Source organism: Girardinichthys multiradiatus, chromosome 18, assembly GCF_021462225.1.
Source record: "Girardinichthys multiradiatus isolate DD_20200921_A chromosome 18, DD_fGirMul_XY1, whole genome shotgun sequence".
In the NCBI taxonomy this organism is placed as follows: Eukaryota; Metazoa; Chordata; class Actinopteri; order Cyprinodontiformes; family Goodeidae; genus Girardinichthys; species Girardinichthys multiradiatus.
In genome coordinates, this window is record NC_061810.1 from 47,780,596 (window position 1) to 47,803,140 (window position 22,545).

At 42.3% G+C, this 22,545-nt stretch overlaps 1 protein-coding gene across 4 annotated transcripts in view; it reads left to right on the forward strand.

The window, feature by feature from the left end:
- Window positions 1-22,545, forward strand: part of LOC124883810 (alpha-actinin-4) — a 57,398-nt gene that overhangs the window by 33,066 nt on the left and 1,787 nt on the right. Inside the window, exons 2-22 of one of the 4 annotated variants that reach the window (XM_047391160.1) lie at window positions 1,475-1,589; window positions 2,348-2,467; window positions 4,348-4,434; window positions 6,519-6,606; window positions 7,143-7,221; window positions 7,316-7,397; window positions 8,950-9,035; window positions 11,550-11,642; window positions 11,741-11,866; window positions 11,977-12,081; window positions 13,057-13,204; window positions 13,399-13,549; window positions 13,639-13,747; window positions 14,466-14,606; window positions 15,609-15,791; window positions 16,239-16,373; window positions 16,762-16,941; window positions 18,232-18,378; window positions 19,811-19,891; window positions 20,581-20,646; window positions 21,181-21,339. In XM_047391160.1, coding sequence (XP_047247116.1) covers window positions 1,475-1,589; window positions 2,348-2,467; window positions 4,348-4,434; window positions 6,519-6,606; window positions 7,143-7,221; window positions 7,316-7,397; window positions 8,950-9,035; window positions 11,550-11,642; window positions 11,741-11,866; window positions 11,977-12,081; window positions 13,057-13,204; window positions 13,399-13,549; window positions 13,639-13,747; window positions 14,466-14,606; window positions 15,609-15,791; window positions 16,239-16,373; window positions 16,762-16,941; window positions 18,232-18,378; window positions 19,811-19,891; window positions 20,581-20,646; window positions 21,181-21,339 — 2,481 coding nt within the window. Of the gene's footprint in view, window positions 1-1,474; window positions 1,590-2,347; window positions 2,468-4,347; window positions 4,435-6,518; window positions 6,607-7,142; window positions 7,222-7,315; window positions 7,398-8,949; window positions 9,036-10,492; window positions 10,579-11,549; window positions 11,643-11,740; window positions 11,867-11,976; window positions 12,082-13,056; window positions 13,205-13,398; window positions 13,550-13,638; window positions 13,748-14,465; window positions 14,607-15,608; window positions 15,792-16,238; window positions 16,374-16,761; window positions 16,942-18,231; window positions 18,379-19,810; window positions 19,892-20,580; window positions 20,647-21,180; window positions 21,340-22,545 lie in introns of all 4 variants that reach the window. The other 3 variants (XM_047391163.1, XM_047391162.1, XM_047391161.1) reach the window with 3 other exon arrangements.

The following is a 22,545-nucleotide window of genomic DNA, read 5'->3' on the forward strand; positions in this document are numbered from 1 at the left end:
CCAGTCCATGTTGCTCCCGTACTTCTGAGTTAGCAGCGCGGTTCTGTTTGGGTCGTCATTAATCTTCTGGTGTCGATTCAGTGATGCAGCCACCAATCATTTCCATCATTGAGGTCTGGACGTGGACATTCTGTTGTAGATTTGATGCTGTGTTTGGTGCCATTGTCCTGATTCTGACCCAGTTTGGGCCAAGCTTCAGCTGTCAGACAGAAGGCCTCCCATTTGACTCTAGAATACTTTTCTAGAGGAGTTCATGGTCGACTCAATAAGGCAGGCCCAACAGCTTGCATGCAGTGTTTGTGCTAAAATGCTGTTTGGGTCGCTCCAAACATGCTTCATTCAGAACTGTCCAAACCCAAGTAAAGTGTTCATAGTCTCTTATGAGAGACACTTTCTCCTTCGACCCCTGCCAGTGTCAGACTTGTTTAATCTTTTTCCGTCATAAACTTTAACCTTTAACATGCCTGCTGAGGCCTGTCGAGTCTGAGATGGAGCTCCTGTGGGTTTTGTTGCATCTCTGATGTTGGAGTGAATTTTCCTGAGAAGACTGGCAGCTGTCTGAAGTGCTTCCTGCTTGTAGACTAATGGCTGCTTTAACCCTTTCTAGATTGATGGACCCCATCAGTTATTTCTCTAAGGTTATTGCTGATTTCTTTGCATCTTGGCGTTGTGTTAACACATGCCTGTGTGCTCCAGAGCAGCTCACACTGATCACTTCATCAGATGCTTTATTTAACGCTGCCTGCCTGTTGCTTTGCCACTAAAAGCATAAAAAGGCTGCAAGTGTGTCCTCAGCTTTTCCTCATGATTTTATTACCAAGCAGGACTCCTTCAAATATTTATGGGAATATTTTTCTCTTTAAATGACATGAGTGAGATCCCGCAGAGTTTATCCGTGTGTTTTGGCACATTGGTTTATTGTTTTTGAGCCGTGGCGTGACAAAGCTCTCCGTCTCTGGCCCGCATCCGTGCCACGAGCTCCCTGAAAACATCATGATTTAAAACACATTTTTTAAAGAATGCAGAGGAACGTAGAGCTTCCCACCGACTGCTGGTGTGTATGACCTGTAATGGTGGGCATCTCTTAGCAGATGTCTGTATTTAGGTTACTTGATTACAGATCTAATGTTCTGGATTTGTTTGTCTGCTTTGGCAGCGCCTCTCCTCACTCGTGGTCGCTGATTAAAAACACGGTGCAGATGAGTTTATCGTTTCTGTGCAGAGATGAAATGATTTCAGAGGCAGTTTTACCTGAATGATGCAGAGAAGAAAATGTTGCCTGCAGTGGGGTTACATCTGACCTATAATGCTTAGTTTCAGTGTTAATTATGCTGTTATGTCGTCGTATTGAAGCTTTCACGTAGTCCCTGCTTCTCCCTGAAGTTCATTTTTCTTTTGAACTCAAAGTTGAATTACTACCATAAAACAGGATGATCCATACCCTGAATAATCAGTCATTTTCTTTTTTATTTAGACGTTCACGGCCTGGTGCAACTCCCACCTGCGGAAAGCCGGCACGCAGATCGATAACATCGAGGAGGACTTCAGAGATGGGCTCAAACTCATGCTGCTGCTGGAGGTCATCTCAGGTATGTTCTGTGCAGAGGCTGGCTCCTCAAAGCCTTCTCACTCAGAGGAAAAGAGTTCGTTAAAGATGCTTTGCTCTCAGTGTTGATGAAAGAAACCTGTTCCATTGTCCAAATGTTTAAATCCATCCACTCACCTACACATTCATCCACCTGTCTGTCTGTCATCCCTCCCATCCATTATTTGATCAGTTTGTCCCTTCATCTACCCATCCATCCGACTGGTTGTTTGTCCATAAATCCATTCATCCTTTTGTCCATCACCGTTGGTTTGTTCTTCTAACATCAGTTTGTCCCTTTTTAATCCTTCTGTTCTTTGGTTTATACGTCCAATTGTCTACTGTCCAACCCTTAGTCTTTATCAGTCCATCGTCGGTCTATCCATCACTCATTTGACCCACCAACCATCCATTTTTCCAGCCTCTTGTTTCTTCATATTTAAAGCCTGACCTCTGTAGAAACGTCTGCAGTATATTTCCTGAACATTTGAATTTAGACTCTTTAAAAATGGACCAAAATAGATCTGCTGAGTCAGAAAATCAAAGTCTGGAGAAGTTTGGAATTTAGACATTAGAAGTTGTGTAGGAACCCTGTGGCTTTCTCTCTCACATTCACTTCATTTTTGAGTGGTGCCGATGTTGCCGCTGTAACTTTAGCTTCCCTGACGGAGCGCTGGTTGTGCTGAGCGTGCGGAAACGTTCGCAGGAGCTAACTCCAACCCCCTCCACCCCTTCTTCACGTCTGTTCCTCTGTGTCTGCAGGCGAGCGGTTACCAAAGCCGGAGCGAGGCAAGATGAGGGTGCACAAGATCAACAACGTGAACAAAGCTCTGGACTTCATCGCCAGCAAGGGAGTCAAGCTGGTGTCTATTGGAGCAGAGGGTAAGAATGTGTTGAAGCAAACCGAGCTGGTTCCGGATAAATAGATGCACATCTCTCCAAATACCGCGATGTTACTGCTGGTGGGTTTCAGATGAAGGCCTGTAGAAAAAGGTTCATGAGGTGGAAATGCACATCCAAACCACTTGGACCAAGTTAAATCCTAAAACAAGCCCTCATGTTCCAAGGTTTAGGATTCAGATACCCTGTCTTACAGATTATTCCACTCGCTGTTTTATGAAGTACGGTTCAGAACCGTAAACTTCAGACTTCTTCTAAGCTACCAGAAGAAGTTGCCACTGTTCCAATGCTGCATTCAAAGTCTGTTCGGAAAACTCACTTTTTTACAACTTGACTCTAAACATGTTTTTATTGGTGAACTCGCTGGTCCAGTTCTAGATCGAACTCCTCCTGGTTTTAACCACATGGACGACCAGTACCGACCACATCGGCAATAAAACACAATGAATAAACTGATCAGTAAAATAACTTCCATGCAAACAGAAACAGGGTTATTAAAATGTATTTTCTATTTTTGTCGTGTTCATCAGTTCAGCTTCCTGTTATCTTGCAACTCTTCTCCTCCTGGCAGTAAAATGAGGGATTTTCTGTTTAACATTTGCTTGTTTTGCATTTCTTTGTTTCCCATTTACTTTTTCGCTGTATCGTTGACTTTTTTGTCTGTATTTTGTCCTAAAATTATGTTTACATCGTATTATTTAATTCTCTTCCTTTCACTGCTCACCAGCTTGGGTTATTGACGTCGTTCCAGTTTATTTTGCTTCTGTTTCTCCTCCTGCTGCCAGGATCGACTCCTTTGTGTTGACGAAAAGATGATTAGCCTGTGAGCTTAGTAAAGATGCCTAAATGAAGAAATAATAATTAGAATTAAAGGGCTGTTTTATTATTAATTTGGCATGTCTCTGCTCTCTCCTTGAAATACAAAAAGCTGTGTGCAGCTTCATGACCTGAAATATTGGCCCAAATCGTAGTGGACAGGGTTAAATGGGGATAAATGGGATTCAGCCTCACGCCTCTCCGAGTTTGAGTGATAAAACTGATCCAGGACCAGACAGCCGTATCACACTGAGGTCATTGTGTGTGTTTTTGTGAATGCTAGAGGACGGTGACCTTTCTCCCTCTCTGCCAGGACAACCATTACATTCCTGCAGGATGACGCAGCTGTTACTAGTTGTACTTGAAGAGAAAGAAAAAACATGGCGGCCCATCCTGAACACGCTCTGAGTCTGGCCTTCAGTGAAAGCAGCCCACTAAAGGTCATCAGCTGGAAAACAGCCTGAGAAAAACGCCAACAGACAGATGGAAGGAGGAGGAGCGGAAAACCGAGGGATGAAGATCCCTCCTGGACTGTTTTGAATGCTGCTTAGTCCAGATCTCCGTTTGATCTGCAGGAGTTTCAGCCCAGCCTCTTTTACTGAAGGAATGCAGCTTTGAGTGGAATTAAAAAAATTAAAATTGACAGCAAACCTGAGGAATGTAGATACACAATGAACAGTATTTGGGTCGAGTTCACAGTTGACGTCTGGTGAGAGTGTGACTGATAGGCCGAGAAGATAAAAGAGGTGAAACTATGAGAGGAATCTGACCCAAACTACATGTTTGCTCTCTGACCAGCCGTCTTACGTTCCCTGCAGGGAAAACTGGGATTAACATGTTTACAATGAAAAACCTTAGTTATATTTTCCCTCAGTCAAAACATTTTTACCTTTTTAAGAATTCAGAAATTCATTTTAGTTGATTTCATGTTTTTCTTTAAGCTGTAAAACTTTAACAGATAAATCTTTCAATAGATTTGTGTCATAAGATTGTAATAAACACCAGTGATGGATGAGGTTCACTGACTCTGACTTTGCTTCATGCAGAAATCGTTGATGGAAACGCCAAGATGACCCTGGGAATGATCTGGACCATCATTCTCCGCTTTGCCATCCAGGACATCTCTGTTGAAGGTACTGCTGCGCTGACAAAGTTCAATATTTTTGGTCCCTCATCTCAGAAAGTGAAACTCATATATTATGTAGATTTATCACACTTGGGGTGAAATATTTCAAGCTTTTATTTCTTGCAATTTGGATGATTATGGCTTACAGATGATAAAAACCCAAAATTCGGTGTCTCAGGAAATTAGAATCAGTGCAGCGTGACTTGGAGATCAGCCTGTGGTTCTGCTGAGGTGTTCTGGAAGCCCAGGTTGCTCAGGTCATCTGCATTGTTGGTTCTGGTGTCTTTCCTTTTGACAGAACTCCAAAGATTATCTATGGGGTTCAGGTCAGTCCACTTTGCTGGCCATTCAAGCAAAGTAACACCATGGTTATTGGACCGGCTTCTGGTACCGTTGGCTTCTGTAGCAATGACCTTCTGTGGCTTTCCCTCCTTGTGGAAGGTGTCCATGACTGTCTTCTGGACATCTGTCCAGTCAGCAGTCTTCCTCATGATTGTGTCTCCTACTGGGTCCTTTGCAGGTGTTTGGAGTTAGGTTGGGGCGCCACAAGTCTCCAACCTTTAACTTTTTCACAATATTCAAATTTTCTTATACAACAATATTTGGATTGTCATTCTCCATAAGCCTTGATCATCAAAAGTACAAGAAATCAAGTCTTAAAATGTTTCACTCTGTAATGAATCGATATGAGTTTTCTGAAGAGGGACAAAAACCTTTGAATGTTTTCGCGATGTTCTAAAGTTTTTTAGAAGTAGCTGTAATGTGCGTAAATGTCAGTATCAAAGAGATGAATTCAAGCCCAAGCTTTGGGAAAATCATTCCCTGCAGTCGTTTTAGCAGCTGGTATCAGAGGTGGTGAGGCATCAATCCTACAACATTTCTATACTAAAAAAGTATTCAAATCTAAATCAATATTACCAATAAAGGGTCACTTTATTTTCAGCATTGTGCAAATATTAGCTACAGTTAACGTTCTTCTCTTCAGCTCTGGTCGACCTCCGTGTGTTCAGCACCTCCATCAGAAGGTCCATTTAGCAGACCTTCTGATGGAGGTCGACCATTTTTTAATCCTTATGATAATAATGATATTTTTACCAGCACATCAGTTACTTAAACTCTTTTCCTAAATTCATAAAATGCTGCAAGTCTTCCCCCTCTCCTCACCGCCACTAGTGCTGCAAATTAAAAAATCTTAACCAAAAGATTAGGTACAAGGAAATCGCACCATAACGACCAGGGAAAATGCTTGAAATGAACTCTTAACAGCTCTGCTACCAGTGAGGGCTTTGTTGTATTTATACATTTTTTTTAACCTGAGCATTAAATTTCACACATAAATGCAGATTTTAGAGCTTATTGTAGCAAGCAGAATGAAAAACAAGCTGTTCCCAGTCACACAGCGAGGTGAGAAGCGGTGGAGAAACGCCAGGATAAGGCAGGCCTGACCTACATGGCTGCTCAGGGAGAATGACTATAAAGCAAAACTGTTCCTGCTGGTATTTTCTTTCATTAATGCATTCAAGGGGAAGAATTGTATCATTATTTCAGACACAGCTTTGGATTTTGGTGTTTGCTTCAGTGTTAAGTCATAATTACGTTTAACAACCAGACCTGCAAATTGACGCCATATGGACCTCACGTCCTGCTCCTGTGTGATGGTCATCACTGGGTGTCTCCTATACGTACTACGGTTTGGATCAGCGTTGGAAATAAGTTGATAATTAGGGCAGATGGTAAATGTTTTTACGATGTTTGGTTGAACATTGAGAGAAATTACTTGCCGGGGTTTTTTTTGGCTGACTGCTGAAATACACCAGATCGATAGTCCAGTCCTGGAGAGCTACTACCCTGCAGCCTGATGCATCCCTCCACCAAAATGCCTGGATCAAATGATTGGTTCGTTACCAGACCTCTGGAGTTCAGCCATCTGATTCAGCAGGAGGAACACATCTAAAAGCTGCAGGATAGTAGTTCTCCAGGACTGGACTTGGACACCCCTGCTCCAGATGAATGACCCAGTTCACTGTATTGACACATCATTATATGGACACTGCTAATGAAGACCATGCCTTCTCCTCTACCTCACTGCAGAGACCTCTGCCAAGGAGGGTCTCCTCCTGTGGTGCCAGAGAAAGACGGCTCCATACAAGAACGTGAATGTTCAGAACTTCCACATCAGGTAACTCCAACGTGTTCTTCAGGGTCTGACTGTTCTCGGCCGTTTCAGGTCGCTGGTGTTGCTTTTAGATCCAAACTGTTACGTCTTTGTAAAATAGTTCAAACAAGTCACAAGAATAATATTTTAGAGCTTGGAAGTTCTTTGCAGTGACGACATAAAGTCTTTGTAATTAGTTGGCCAGTTCCTAATGGAAACAGGCAATAAACTGGTCTGTTATGAAAAATCAAGATACACATTCTGCAGTAATTAATTAGCTCGAAAAATTAAATTTTTCCCCAGACAATATCTGCCTGTAGTTCTGTAGAAAGAGTGCCACCTGCTGGAGACACCTGAGCATTTTCTGCTGCTCTGATGTCAGAACTTGTTCTTGGTAGTAAATAAACACAGCAAAACATTGTTTATATGCAGCAATTTAATTAAGATGGTGACAGTTTTGATGTTTGTTGTTCATGTAGATCTAAAGTAAGACGTCTAATGTAAATATACAATAAGAAAATAGTTTGAAAATGTTTGAGTTGTATGCATTCTGCCATCAGCTGGAAGGACGGTCTCGCCTTCAACGCTCTGATCCACAGACACAGACCCGATCTCATCGACTATGATAGCCTCAGAAAGGTGGATCAAACTCAGACCGTTCACAGCGTTTCTTTTACCTTTCTTAAAAATAAAAACGATACTTACAAACGTGTTTGTGTCTCCTGTCTGTCAGGATGATCCCGTAACTAATCTGAACAATGCCTTCGAGGTGGCTGAGAAGCACCTGGACATCCCCAAAATGTTGGACGCTGAAGGTATGTTTGCAGACCTGTATGCTCTGTGTTCCCACAGCAATCCACAGTGGAGGCTATGTTTTCATGGCACAAAAAAAGACGACTGGGGACAAAAGTCTGAGTCTTTGCCAACAATGCAAATCATTCTGAGAAAGTTTCCTTAATTATTAACTGTTTGAGTTTGCAGAAAATACTTGAGCCTGTTCAGATGTTTGCTGCTGCTCTGCATGTGACTGCAGTTGTATTCTGGCCTGATTTTTCAGTAACGTTAGGACTGCTGGGGGGTGACCAGTCCAACCATTTTCTCTGCATTTTATCCCCTAGTTGATCCACATGTCCACAAGACTGTGGACATGTGGATCAAACCCAGGTCACAGTCTTTTCTTGCTAGCTATGTCCATACACAAGAATGTAGAGAAGCAAATTTCAGCAGAATACCAACTAAAAATAGATTAAAAATGTTAGACGATGCATTCCTGTACAAACCTTTACCTTCATGAAGGAATACAAAAACATATACACTATATGGCCAAAAATATTCACTCATCCATCCAAATACTTAACACCAGGTGATTTAATCACCTACCTGGCCACAGGTGTATTAAAGCAAGAACCTAGACATGCAGCCTGTTTCCACAATCATCAGTCTGTGACCTCACAAATGTGCTTCTGGAAGAATGGTGAAACATTCCCATGAACATGGTCCTTCTCAGAAGAGTTGAAGCTGTTATACGTCTAATGGGTGGGACAAGGTCAAATTGAATCCTATGGATTAGGGATGGGATGTCACTTAAGTTCATATGCGAGTCGAGGCAGATGAATGAATACTTTGGCAATATAATCAGATTTTCTCATCGTTAAATTCCTGATCTGCAAGATGCAAATCCTCACGTTTGATTTCTCACCCGTCAGAAACTTTATCAGCCTTCTAGGATTTAATAACGCGCCTAACACAAACCTGATCTTTGGCCAAATCCCATTTCCTTCTGTTAAATGTCAAGGTTACAAGTATTCCTAAGTGAAGGTGGGTTCTTCTTTATTCTTTACCAAACATAATGCATCTGAAATCACCAGTAATATCATAATGGAAGGTTTTCCTCCTATCATGCAGCATTAGACATCAGGCAGTTTTTAGTCCTACCAGTTAAATATTTGATTAAAAGCTCAAACCCTTTAGTTTCTTTTTTTTTTTTTAAACAAACATTGCAACATATACTGGTACAGTTGAATAAAATGGGACTCAGTGTTTTGGTTGGGATCTGGTCATCCTGCAGTGTAATGGTGATGTGCATGTGAATGACGCTGCTGAATGCACAGTTTGGTCTGTTTGTTTGCAGATATGATGTCTCCAGGACTAATCTTTCTTTATTATGTTGGAGATGTAACCATCTGCTTTTATCTGTCTTTGTTTGTCATTAATTATACATGCAGTATATTTTTCCACCCTGTGACATGTTTTCAGTGTTCCCAGCCCCTCTGTCTGTAGTCTAATGCCTGTTTGTGTCCGATTAGACGTCCTGCCTGTATTTTTATACCTGTGTCTGTGTTCATAACCACGGTCTCCCCCTTATAGACATTGTGAACACTGCTCGTCCAGATGAGAAAGCCATAATGACTTATGTGTCCAGTTTCTACCATGCATTCTCTGGAGCACAGAAGGTACCCACTGACCTGACCTTTGACCCCCTTTTACTAACAACATGCTGCTTCCAGTCCAGCATGGCCTGACTCGCTCAATGTGGATGCTGCACATGTTGGGACACAAACACACGGTCAGCATTGATCAAGCTAAACTGGTTCTGAAATGAGTCTGCAGACTGGAATAGAACAGGACCTGCAGAAAAAGATGTGCTGCATAAATCTGTTGGTGAGATTTGAGCACCTGTCTGTCATATTTGTGAGCCTTCATGATTAGAAGTTAGATTTCTTCCTTTTTAAAAGCTTTTAGGCTTATTTTAGACAGTTTTAGTCTTTTTCATTTCACGAATCATAGATTGGTTTGAGTCAAGAAGATTTAAAGTCCTAAAAATAAATGATTATTGCTTTATGATCGTTGGGGACAGATATGAACTTTTATTCAGATACCCGGTTCAGCTTTCTTCTCTTGTCACCCACATATGAACAGAATTATTTATTGGCCATCTGGATTTTGAATTTTGTTATTTTATGGCTGTAGAGTTCAATAATTTGTAGTTTTTTCCAGGACAATTTCAACTCAGTTTTTGGCAGTTAGTCCGTATGACTGTGTGCTTTTTGACTGCGCGATAACAGTTTAAAGGGCAAAACCAAAAAAAAAAAAACATGCCCAATTCGGTCTGTGCTGGCAGGATTGTAATAATGTTAAAGGGTCACTTTGAAGCAGACACTAATATCTGGTGGTCAAGCTGAGGAAAAAAACACAAATTACCCAGGATTCCTTTTTATCCTAGTAAAAGAAATCCAAGGTGATTAGATCCCGGCACTTTCGGTAGAAATGGGGCTGTTGGGAGGAGATTCTGGGGAAGACCAAGGACTCACTTGATGGATTATATGTCCCTTCTTTCCTGGGAACGGGTCAAGGATGCCCAGGGGAAGTTGGGAAATGTCTCTGGGCAGAGGGATGTTGGGTTTCCCAGCCTAACCCATCATTTTGACCTTTGGCGTAACATTTCTGTTTTGTATTTGAAAATATTTTGAAAATTGGTAGCTCACTAGTTAGATTGGCTAAAGTGTTTTTTGTTTTGTTGGATTTCCAAATAGTAAATGTAGCACCTGAACTCAGTTTGGTACCAGTCACAGAATGCACTGGTGTCTGGAGGTAGTGGATATCTTTCTCCAGTTCCCCTGAAGACCTCATGAATTCACAACATATTAAATAATCTGCAGACTCATTCTGGTTGATTCCTTAGATGTGTGTGTTTGTGTCCCAGCCTCTAAAGCCTCTCTGATGCCCTTTCCCTCAAGGTGATAGGAGTTTTGGGAAGAAGCTGAAGCTGTGGACCTAGCAGGGTCCACCTGACTGTCCTGTGCTGGGGACAGGAAGCTAAGAACTTTGGGTGTTTTCAGCTTTGGCTTTACTCTTTCTGTTTTACCTTTCTTTCTCTGCCCGTCTCTGTTCTGCTGGGGGATATCTTTAGACATCGTGGGTACTCTGAGGCCGGATGAGAAGGCCATAATGACCTATGTCTCCTGCTTCTATCACGCCTTCTCTGGCGCACAGAAGGTGAGCTCCTCATGCTTCGAAATCACACTAACACCTCAACCCAGCTGAGATAATCCTTCAAAACCCCACAGGGTTTCCATCAGTCAGCAAAGAGGTTTTATCACAGACAGTAACTTTTTTTTATATATATTATCAGAACATGGCTTTGGGTGTCTTTAATGCTAGTGTATGTTCTTCAAAGTAGATTTGTAGATTAATTGAGAAACATGATGGGAACTCTGTGAAACAGCATAATCTCTCAGATTTTTCAGTTTCTGGTCTTTGGACGTCAGCTGAGTTTTTCACACAGTCTGGCCTGTTTTTAAATTTCCTTTTTTTCCAGGCTGCCTTTTTTTTTGGGTGCCTGAGACGATGTGCAGACCAGTTTGTTGTTGGAAAACACTGCTGACGACTCCGTCTTCTCTGCTGTTAACATTTTTAAAACAAGAATGAATATTTATCAGTTAGACACTGAGTTTATTTAGGACTTTGTAAGATAATATGGGATAAAAACCCAAAGTAGAGGTTTGTAAATGACAGTTTGATAATCTTGTTGAAGTCTGTGTACTGTCTTGTCTTTTATTCCAGTGGTAGAGTTTTATCCTAGCCAGACGCACTGATGTGGACTTCAGCGTTCCATAAATCTGTAACTAGATGAATGGATTGGTTCCCAGGTTTTGATGGGAGACGCATGGAGTTTCGACACACGGACTGATTTTTGGCACTTTGAACTAATCAGCAGCAGCAGTTGCATGCTATTGGTAGCTAAATGCAGCTCCTTATTTAAGCTAGTTTCAGGTTTGTCACTTTTTTAAAAATTAACTGCCTGCGTGTGGAATATTTTTTGCACAAAAATAAAAGGAAGTGTAGTTACTCAAAGCCAGGGGTACTAATCTAGAACAGCTGAGTTTTGTGACTGTGATGTCCGTCTGCTGGAAATGATGTTTGAATAAACAGAGCGGAGTTTAGTCACTACAAATGTTTCCTGATAGGCCGAGACAGCCGCCAATCGTATCTGCAAGGTGCTGGCTGTCAACCAGGAGAATGAACAAATGATGGAGGACTACGAGAAGCTTGCCAGTGATGTGAGTATACTGCATGTCAGCACCATTCATCATACATTACATACATTCCTTAAACATGTTTTTATATTTTGTGGGGTCGTATTTCACTTTTAATGCAGCTGCTAGAGTGGATTCGTCGGACAATCCCTTGGCTGGAGAACAGAACCCAGGAGAAGACTGTAAAAGACTTGCAGGCCAAACAGGAGGACTTCAGAGACTACCGCACAGTGCACAAGCCACCAAAGGTACAGTATCAAGCTTCTTTATTACTTTGAGCTCATTGAAAAGCAGTGTCTTGACTATTTTGTGTCTCCTTAATATGATCAGTACTGCAATGATCTGATCCTGTTCCCAGGTCCAAGAGAAGTGTCAGCTGGAGATCAGCTTCAACACTCTGCAGACAAAACTAAGACTGAGCAACAGACCTGCCTTCATGCCGTCAGAAGGACGCATGGTGTCTGTACGTTGACTTGCATTACGACTCCTGAATGACCCTGAAGGATGGCTCGGGGTTAAGCTATTCATGGTTTATCTGTATGAAATTAACCAACATGAGAAGCAAAGCATGAATCTTTAATAAAGCATGATTTCAGCTGTAGCATAAACATGCACACGGTTAAAGCCCACAGCTAACGCCCACTGCTAAAAGTAATGTACAATACTATCTAGTGTTAACATGCTAACATGAAGGTCTAATAATAAACCTTACTGTTTGTATTAGCATGCTTAGCCTAATATCCACGGCAAAGATCCGATGCTAACATTAGCTTTAACATGCTTATGCTAACATCCACAGTTAAGGGCCAGTGATGACAATAACATACAATGCAAACATCTTTGTTATGAATGTTAGCATGCTAACAATAAAACCCACAGCTAAAATCAAACGATCATCTTTAACATTTTTATTAGCACACTGATGCTAGTGTTCAAAAATAAACACTGGCCAGTGCTAATGCTAACTTCCAATTAAGTATTGACATATATAAACTAACATCTACAGTTAATCATTACTTTTGAAATTTGTAACGTATGCAGCTTAGTCTTCTACGTAGTGAATGCTTAATTAAATGAGAAAATGATTTCAAACACAACTAAGATTTTACCTAGCTTCATGGTTTCATTTAGCCGTTGTCGTTTAATCTAACTAGCTTGAGGGAGAAGTTATCTCATAGAAAACACCTTGTTTTGGTTTCACTATTTTCATTGGCTTCCTGGAAAATGGATTCCAGGCCAGTCCTATTGATAATCGTTAATAAACATGTTAAAAATATTTCATTTTAAATGCATTAGATTAGGAGTGTCTTAGATTAGCTTTAGCTTTGCTCTTTCCAAAATGGCCAAGTGCAACAAAGGAAACATCACAGTTAATAAACTGTTGTAGATTACAGAATAAATTGTTTGCCTTTATTAAATGTGTGTTGTTTGCTCCTAGGATATAAACCTAGCGTGGCTCTCCCTGGAGGGAGCAGAGAAGGGCTACGAGGAGTGGATCCTCAGCGAGATCAGGCGTCTGGAGAGACTGGAGCATCTGGCTGAGAAGTTCCACCAGAAGGCCGCCATCCATGAATCCTGGACCGACGGTATGATAACCATATGTTAAATGTTTTTTTGTTTTTTTTTCTTGAAGTTGTTGTATGTATTTACATGTGTGGATATTTCTTTGCAAAGCAAGTGTTGCTCTTTTCTCACGTCATCAAAGACTCTATCAAAGGGAGAACGTCCGGTTTAAATCTGTCGGTAGGTTAAGTTAATGAATTATTTTAAACACGTGCAGGCAAGGAGGCCATGCTGACCCAGAAAGACTACGAGACCTCTACTCTGTCGGAAGTGAAGGCGTTGCTACGGAAACACGAGGCCTTCGAGAGCGACCTGGCGGCCCACCAGGACCGGGTGGAGCAGATCGCCGCCATCGCGCAGGAGCTGAAGTAAGCTGAAGGAAATGTGAAGGGTTTAAACACACATCCTTAATTATTCTGAGGGCACTTTAGCAGATGTTGGTCTTCGTGTTTAACAGTGAACTGGACTATTACGATGCCGCCAGCGTCAACGCTCGCTGCCAGAAGATCTGTGAACAGTGGGACTCTTTGGGATCCCTGACCCAGAGGCGCAAAGAGTCACTGGAGGTAAGACTCTGATTCAGTCCATTATCTGTCAGCTTGAGACATGTCGGTAAATAGCGATAAACTGAAACCGGGTTTCATAGAAGTATGAAGTTTACGGAGTGGTATGATGGAAAGAGGTTTTTTTCTGCCTGAACGATCCGAGCTTCATACAGTTCTGGTTAGAAGTTTACATCCACTCATCACAGCCATGAATGTTGTTCGCTTTGAGCTGTTAATGATTCATTTCCTTTTTCCTGGGTGGCCCGATTTTACAATAAACAACTTCAGTAAAGGTTAAAAAAAAAAGCTTTTGGGAGAACATTTATGATGGATTTTCTCTAATTCACACATTTTCATCTTAATGTCTTAACGGGTTGTTGTCTAGATAGATATTTTGTCATGTTTCAAACCGATGAATGCTCCACCAATGCTCATTCACGGTGGTGGCAGCATCATGCTGTGGGACTCTTTTACTGCCATTGGTACTGATGCAAATGATAAAGTGGGTGGCGTAACAAACTGCCTGCTTGCTTTGCAACTTTACCTCAAACCAATAGTTCAATCCAATATGTCTTCACTTATATATCAGTGTTGGCATCAGGCATTGCTCAAACTGAGTATTAAAATGACATGATTCGTATTGATTCTTAAATATAAATAGCCTAAGCACATTTAATTTGTCATTGTGTCACCAAAACATCGCAACATGAGCCTGTCGTCTTTGTTTCCTGGCCTGCAGAGAACAGAGAAGCAGCTGGAAACGATAGATGAGCTCTACCTGGAGTACGCCAAGAGAGCAGCGCCTTTTAACAACTGGATGGAGGGAGCCATGGAGGACCTACAGGACATGTTCATAGTTCACAATATCGAGGAGATCCAGGTACCTGCAAACTCTGCTCAGCAGAACAGTGCAGTTTGTACAATGTCAGTTTATAGGTAAAATACTTTCACCTGAGGGCGTTTCAGGACTGCAGTCTGGTTCTTATCAAATATTTGCATTCTGAAAACTTTAAATCTGACTTTTTGCCTGGAAAAACTACTTGGAGTTCCCTTTTTAACCAATATTTTTAGAGGTCAGAGAGCCAGAGATAGACTTTGATTGGTTGTTGGCAAGTACAATACTGAGGGGTCAAAATGGCTTTTTGCCATTCATTAAATGGATCGAAATTAAAAGCTCCTCCTGTTTTCAGTCTATTAACTCTTCAACCAACAGCATGCATCTTGTTGCACTTTAAGTGCAAATAGTTTAGGGGCATATGGTTTAGAGCATAAATGGGAAGAGTTTTGTAATTTCTTCATTAATTGAATTCAAAGTTACTACCTTATCAAATAACCTGCAGCACATTTGATTCTCTTCTAGGAGTTATAGACCTTAAAAAGAAAATCCACATCAGCAGGTCCGACCTAAAAAAAAAAAAAAAAAACTGAAATTTTCGCCAAGAAAAACATGATCAGTGCATTTTTGTTCTCACCAATCTGATGCGAGCAGCCAAACTGACCCTTATTACAATTTCTCCTGAAAAACAGATGAAAATAATTTATCGTGAAGAGGATTGAATTAACTTAAGTTTGCTCCATCAGTCGAGAAACAGGGCTGGTAGTTTCTGACCCTCGAGCAGCAGAGTTTCAGTCAGTGCCTAAATGCACCTGATTTCTTTAGCGGACTCTTTGAGCACTTGACGAGCTGAGGAGGTGATTGAACAGTTTAAATCAGTTGTGTTTCAGCAGAAAATCATCTAAAACCTTGTAGGACACAGATCTGGTAGAACAGAAACATCAGATTTTAAAATTTGACAGAAAAATCAATCACATCCATCTGGCAGAAATTAAATCTGGCAGTGTTGAGAATTTTTTTTTTAAATGTCTTTTTTTCTCCTGTTAGGGTCTGATCACAGCCCACGAGCAGTTCAAGTCCACCCTGCCTGAGGCCAACAAGGAGCGCGAGGCTATCCAGGCCATCCAGGCTGAGGTGCAGAAGATCGCCCAGAGCAACGGCATCAAGCTGAGCGGAGCAAACCCCTACACCACCATCACACCCCAGAGCATCGACAGCAAGTGGGAGAAGGTGGGCTGCAGCCTGACGGGTGGCCTTTTTTAAAGCAAACAATAGAATAAAAACTGTTTAGTCGTCTTGGGGTTGATCTGGGGACACATTTTCTGTTTGAGAGACACTGCAGGCGTATTTGTTACTCCTTTTTTTCTTGTATTTGACTTGTTTTGTTAAGTTTGATTCTTTCTCAGGTTTTATCATGTATTTGTCAAAGAATTTTAAGCTGTGAAGATTCCCCACCAAGTGTTAGGGTTAAAGTTCAGTCTGTTTTGTGGCAGAAAACTGGAGCCTGTTGGCTGGATTTTAATTTATTTATGGTTTAGGACCCATACTAGATCACAGAGGTTCTCCAGTGTTCTCACATCTTTACAGAGGAAAAATAAAGACCATTTTGAAATGACCTTTTTGCCCTGCAGCTGCATTTAGCCGAGGATTTCAAGCCTCCCTGTGTGTGTTCTACAGGCGATGGCCATGGTGCCGCAGCGAGATAACGCCCTGCAGGACGAGCTGAACAAACAGAACTCCAACGACTCTCTGAGAGCCACGTTCGCCACTCAGGCCAACACAGTCGGCGCCTATATCCAGGCCAAGATGGAGGTAAGGGATATGAAAACTGCTGATCAATAATTGAAACACTGAGAGGCGCGGCGCTGATGGTGTCGGGGTTAAGCGCGCGACCATATACGGAGGCTACAGTCCTCGAAGCGGCCGTCCCGGGTTCGAGTCGCGGACCCGGCGACATTTGCTGAATGTCTCCCCCTCTTTCCTGTCTGCCTACTGTCAAAAAAATTTTAAATAAAAAGGCCACTAGTGCCGAAAAAATATCTGTGAAACACTGAGCTCAGGGAAAACATTTAACAGTGTTCGAGTTTGTCGTTAACCATTTATCTTCTGTCACGATAGCATTCTGATAAGTCCAGAAACCTCTGATCCCCTCTGATGGTCAGCTGAGGATTGTAAATGCTGCGTGTTTGTGTGTCGGCAGGAAATTGGCAGGATATCCATCGAGATGAACGGCACCCTGGAAGACCAGTTGACCAACCTGAAGGAGTACCAGAAGAGCATCTTGTCCTACATGCCTGAAATCAACAAGCTGGAGGGATACCACCAGCACATCCAGGAGGCTCTGATCTTTGACAACCAGTACACATCCTACACAATGGAGGTACGCTGGAACCATCATGCAACCAGTTTTACTAACTAGCTATAAAGCCTCTTTTATATGACTCAGAATTGAAGTTTACATGTAGAATTAGGCCTAAAAATTTATTTTACAGATTCAGTTTATGCAGTTATGATGTACAGTTGTTATTATGCTGCAGAATATCAACATCAGATTAACTGCAACAAGATTTATTTCATGACCGCTTCATTTTTACACACGCTGATCAGCTGTCGGCCACGTCAGCAGGACAGAGAGAACCTGTGAAAGTCTGACATCTCTCCATCAGTCTAATCAGCAGAACTGGTCTCTGTATGAGAAGCAGATGTGCTTCAAACCATCACTCTCTTCTGCTGGGAAAGGTTCCCTCCAGAGAAAAGTGTGCTGTCATCATTATTTTGCATCAACTTAGCCTCACATGCAGGAAACTGCTGCTACGAATATTCCAGCTGAAAGAACAGTGTTCTGGATCATCAAGAACTTTAAGGTCAGAGGTTCAGCTGCAGGAGAAGCTTCCGCACGTCCAAGAGGAACTACCTGAGGACTGTGTGACGGATTTTCTTTAACACCAGCGCAGAGCTTGCTCAACACTGGCAGCAAGTGTTTGTGAGTGCAATGTTGTGCACATTTGGGCAAGAAGGGCCACAAAGAAGCTACTTCTGTCCAAGAAAAACATCGAGCACAGACTTGGACTGCAGATGGACAGCAGAAGACTGGTTGTTTTCTCTAATGAATGCTCCTTTTTTAGATGTTTGGGACATCTAGAGAAGGAAATGTGAGAGCTACCATGGGTCCTGGAAGGTGCCAACAGCGAGGGGTATCTTCTCATCCTAAGGAGTGGACTTTCTCCCAATTGTACCTAAGAGCCCTAACAGCCCAGAATAAAGAGTTGGATCCAAACATCCTCCAGTAGCAGCTTTTTTTAACAATCCAGGAACAATCTGAGGATCCATGGATTTTCCATGATAAGAGGGCACCGTGTCACACGACTGAAATAAAACCAAGGTGCTCAAAGACCAGAAGTTTTAAACCTGTGCTCTGGAAACTCCCCTGAGAACCTGTAGACAGCTCTCAAAAACCAGCTGGACTCCAAGCTGTACGAGAACAAGAATGGGTCGCATTAGTCCGAACTTGGTTCAGAAAATGATATCCAGCATCTCAGAGGGAGTCACATTAATGAAGATTCAGTCTTTGGATCAATTTGAAATATTTGCTGACAAAACTGATGAAACTGCTTCTCAGAATCTTTAGAAAATACAGTTAATGTTCTACATGTCCTCCTTCCTCCTGCAGCACCTTCGTGTGGGCTGGGAGCAGCTGCTTACCACCATCGCCAGAACCATCAACGAGGTGGAGAACCAGATCCTGACACGTGACGCCAAGGGCATCAGCCAGGAGCAGCTCTACGAGTACCGGGCCTCCTTCAACCACTTCGATAAGGTCAGGGGCCTGAGCTCCTTAATTATCCCTCCTCATTAAGCCCTGCGGCATCAGAGTAGCAGGCAGAGGAGTCAGATCTTGGTTCTGGTATTATTAAAAAAATTCTGCAGTTTTTACTCCACGTTTGCAGAATATCTGATATTTGTGACGTGTTTCAGTTGTGATGAACGTGGAATTTCAGAGTAGTTTATAGTGCAGTATTTCTTTTAAATCTTTGACCATGAGGAAGCTTGCATTGAGGTGAATTGTTTAGTGATTTCTGTTGGAAGTTGGGCCTTTTAATGTAGTAATGTGTGAAATAAGTCACCATTTGGATTTTTAGTAACTATGTGAAGATTTAACCTGAAGTTTTAAGTCTAAATCACGACAACATTTTGTTCTCGGAGATTAATGTTTGGTTTCTGGCAGCATAAATGATTCAGGGCAGCTCAAAAAGTTAGAATATTGTGGAAAAGCTGAATATTTTTATCCCTCTTTTCAGAAAGTGAAACTCGTATAAATCCATCAAACATAGTGAAATATTTCAAGCTGTTATTTCTTGTAATTTTGATGATTATAGTTTAGAGCAGGAAAACCCAAACATCAGTGTCTCATGACATCATCTAATTATCTCCAAACACCTGCCAAGGTTTCCTGAGCCTCTAGATGGTCTCAGTCTGGGTCAGTAGGAGACACAATCATGAGGAAGACTAACTGGACAGATGTCGTGGACACCCTCCAGGAGGAGAAGCCACAGAAGGTCATTGTTCAAGAAGCTGGCTGTCCACAGAGTGCTGCATACAACCATATCCATAGAAAGTTGAGTGGAAGATTGGACATTAGATTTTTCTAAACTGTAGTCCAAATTAAGAAATGTTTTTCTACATTTTACAGTGAGATTATGCCACTGCTACACAAGCTGAATTTATTTTAAGGTTTTCCTCATCTTCCTCCTCATAACACTGCAGGAGGCTGTTTGTAACTTACTGATGCCCAGTTTGTTTTTAGCTGCTTTCATCCAGCAACGTGTCGCATTAAACTCGATCTGAAACATCATAAGGATGAGAAGGTCCCAACCATCGTTGATCATCTCACTCCACCATGTTTCAGTCACTTTGTTGTCTGTGTGCTCGGCTCTCATCCACCTTCTGTTTACGGCAGAAACATGGATTCATCCTGTTTTATTCGTCCGATTTCAGTCGCTTCCATAAACAACTTGGTGATGTCAGGTGTTTGAAGGTCCTTCATACATCCCTCGTTCTGTCTGCTCCTCTGTTCTTCTGTTGTTGACATTGTCTAAACATCCATCGTTTTCCATCTGTCTGTCCCCTCATCCTCCATCTTCTCCTTGCATGCCGTGGACCACGTCCCCTCATCTCCGCTCCTCCACACGGTGCGCTCCCCTCATCCTCATGATGTGCTCCTCTGTTGTTGGGTGTTTGGCCGACCTCAGGACCACAGCGGGGGCCTGAAGGCAGAAGAGTTCAAGGCCTGTTTGATCAGTCTGGGCTACGATGTGGAGAACGACAAGCAGGTAGGACCTCCAGGATTCAGGAGCTCTCCAGGAGAGTTGCTGTTCGTCAGGACTCTGAGCAGGAGGCACCGATCACTGCCAGAGGCCTCCAACCCTGCTGATCATCCAGCTATAGTCCTGTTTATTCCCATAAACATCATGATGTATCTGTAATCTGTTAGCAGGGACTAAACTTAAGGAAGCTCGTCTTCATCACAGTTTAACCCTTTAATGACCAGAGAAGGAGAACGTCTTTATTTTAAGTTAATTTACAAATGTTCAATATTTTATTCCCAGTATCTGATTTGGGAAATATTTTCAAACTGACTAAATTTGTTTAGGAGTTGAAACTGAATCAGGGATTGGTCAACCCTCCTGCTCTGATGCTCCTGACAAGTTCAGGTGTCTTCAGTCCGTCAGTGTGGAGATCAGACAGCGCTGCTATGTTCCTGTTTGTCCACCAGGGGTCTCTGTTGCTCTGGGCTCCTATTCTGAGCCCACCTTTCGTCCCTCTTGTCTGTCAGGTTGTTGTTTGCTGCTAACTGTCTGTGGTTTTTATCTTCTCACCTCCTGGATCATTCCCACTCACTTCCTCTTCATCCTCACCTGTACATCTCTGTCCTTCACACATCTCTCTCCATCCTTTCCTTTTCTCTGACTCTACATCCGTGACCTACCCTCCGGCCTTTGCTGTGCTGTGGCGGCTGCAGAAGCGATCGGGTCAGATGGTCTCAGATGATTTCCGGGCTCTGCTCATTTCTACAGGAAACAGTCTGGTACTGCTGCTGCATGGTGCTCCTCAGGGTGTCTGCAGGGCTGAAACACTTAATTTAGGCTGACCTGAATGATGCGGTAAAGGATTGTCTTTGTTTTTATGAAAACTCAAGATCAGGACTGATAATTGAATCCAATCAGGAGGAGAATGAATTAGAAGCTTCCCATTCGTCATCCAGTAGAGCTGCTGGTTCTTCTACTCAGGATGCCTACTGGATGCATCGCGTTGGAGGACTTCCAGGCTCTGGACCTGCAGACACCCTGCTGGTTCTTCTCGCATCTTGTCTTTGTTTTACTCTCCTTGTTCATTTGTCTAATGTCAGTCTAAATGACCCCTAGATGTTTGTCCCCGTCTTCTGTCCATGTCTCCGTGTTAACCTTCGATCAAACCGTTCGTCCGCATGCTTGCGTAGGAGATAAAACATCAAGACCCATGTTCAGTGGATCGGTCCTAATGTTTTGCTCATTTAATAACCTTTGTGTCTGACACAAACTGCCGTCTCTCCTGGGTTAACCTGTAGTTTCTTGGTTGCCAGGGCGACGCAGAGTTTAATCGCATCATGGGCATTGTAGACCCCAACAGCACCGGCACGGTAACCTTCCAGGCCTTCATCGACTTCATGTCCAGGGAAACGACCGACACGGACACCGCAGACCAGGTCATCGCCTCCTTCAAGATCCTGGCTGGTGATAAGGTGAGACAGTGCAACATCTACAGATGTTCTTCAGAAGGAGAAACGTCCTGGATGAAGGAGGTTGTGCATCCTGCACTGTTGTCCTCACAGCTGCAGCGAATGTAAATCTTCAGGTAGAGATTTACATCTCAGAATAGAATTAATACAAAATGCAGTTTTCAAAGGATTTCACATAGAACGCTATGCAGGCCAACACAGCTCCACGTTAAAACTACGTTAGTGCCATCAGGCATCTGAAATAACGGAAAATGAGACTTTAACGTCGCTGTGGAGGAATTTTGACCCGCTCTTCTTTGCAGAATTGTTCCAATTCAGCCACATTTGAGGGTTTGTAGCATGAACAGCCTCTTTAAGGTCATGCTACATATATCAATTAGATTTGGGTCCAGACTTTGACTAGACCTCTCTAAAACCTTCTTGTGAGTCATTCAGAGGTGGACTTTCCGGTGAGCTTTGGATTGTCGTCCTGCTTCAGAACCCAACTGAGCTCGAGCTTAAGGTCACACACTGATGGCCAATAATGAATCCAATAAATGATATCCTCCATGAGGAGCTTGCTCATAATTATCACAAGTCGATCAGGTCAAGGGTCCAAACGGAGATCAGAACCAAGATAAAAGGAAACTGGATGAAATAAAGAGGTTAAGAAAATAATGTAAGACTTAATTACACATGAGGTGTGAGCATTGTTTAGTACTATTTATTTCTATAATTAATGGGAACACTCAAGTTGAAATGATAAACTCATATTTAGTATGAGGTGGTTTGTTTACAGGTACAAAATGAAAGTAGTAAGGGATGTGGATTAAATAAAGGGGGATGAGTGGGCTGAGAACTGACCTGAAACCAGTTTTAAACACAGTCTCCCATTAAGGCTGTGCAATATATCAAACCGTCGCTGTAGAACTGTGCCATATCTCAAGCAACGGCTTGGATGCAACATTAGGAAGGACAGAATATGTCAAGTTTCAGGCATTTATTCAATATAATATTGACTACATGTAGATAATATGTTGGACCAGTTGAATGAACTCGAACTGCCTTCATGACCCTCAAAAAATGATCCATATTTATGAGGCTGATTTGCTGAAGGTCACAGAGGATGTTGTTGGACGGTCAAGGAGAAGAGTCAGAAAATCCAACCAATCTGACTTTCTGCAGTTTTATCTGCATACAATGTTGAAAAAATATTGATTCGAGTCGGAA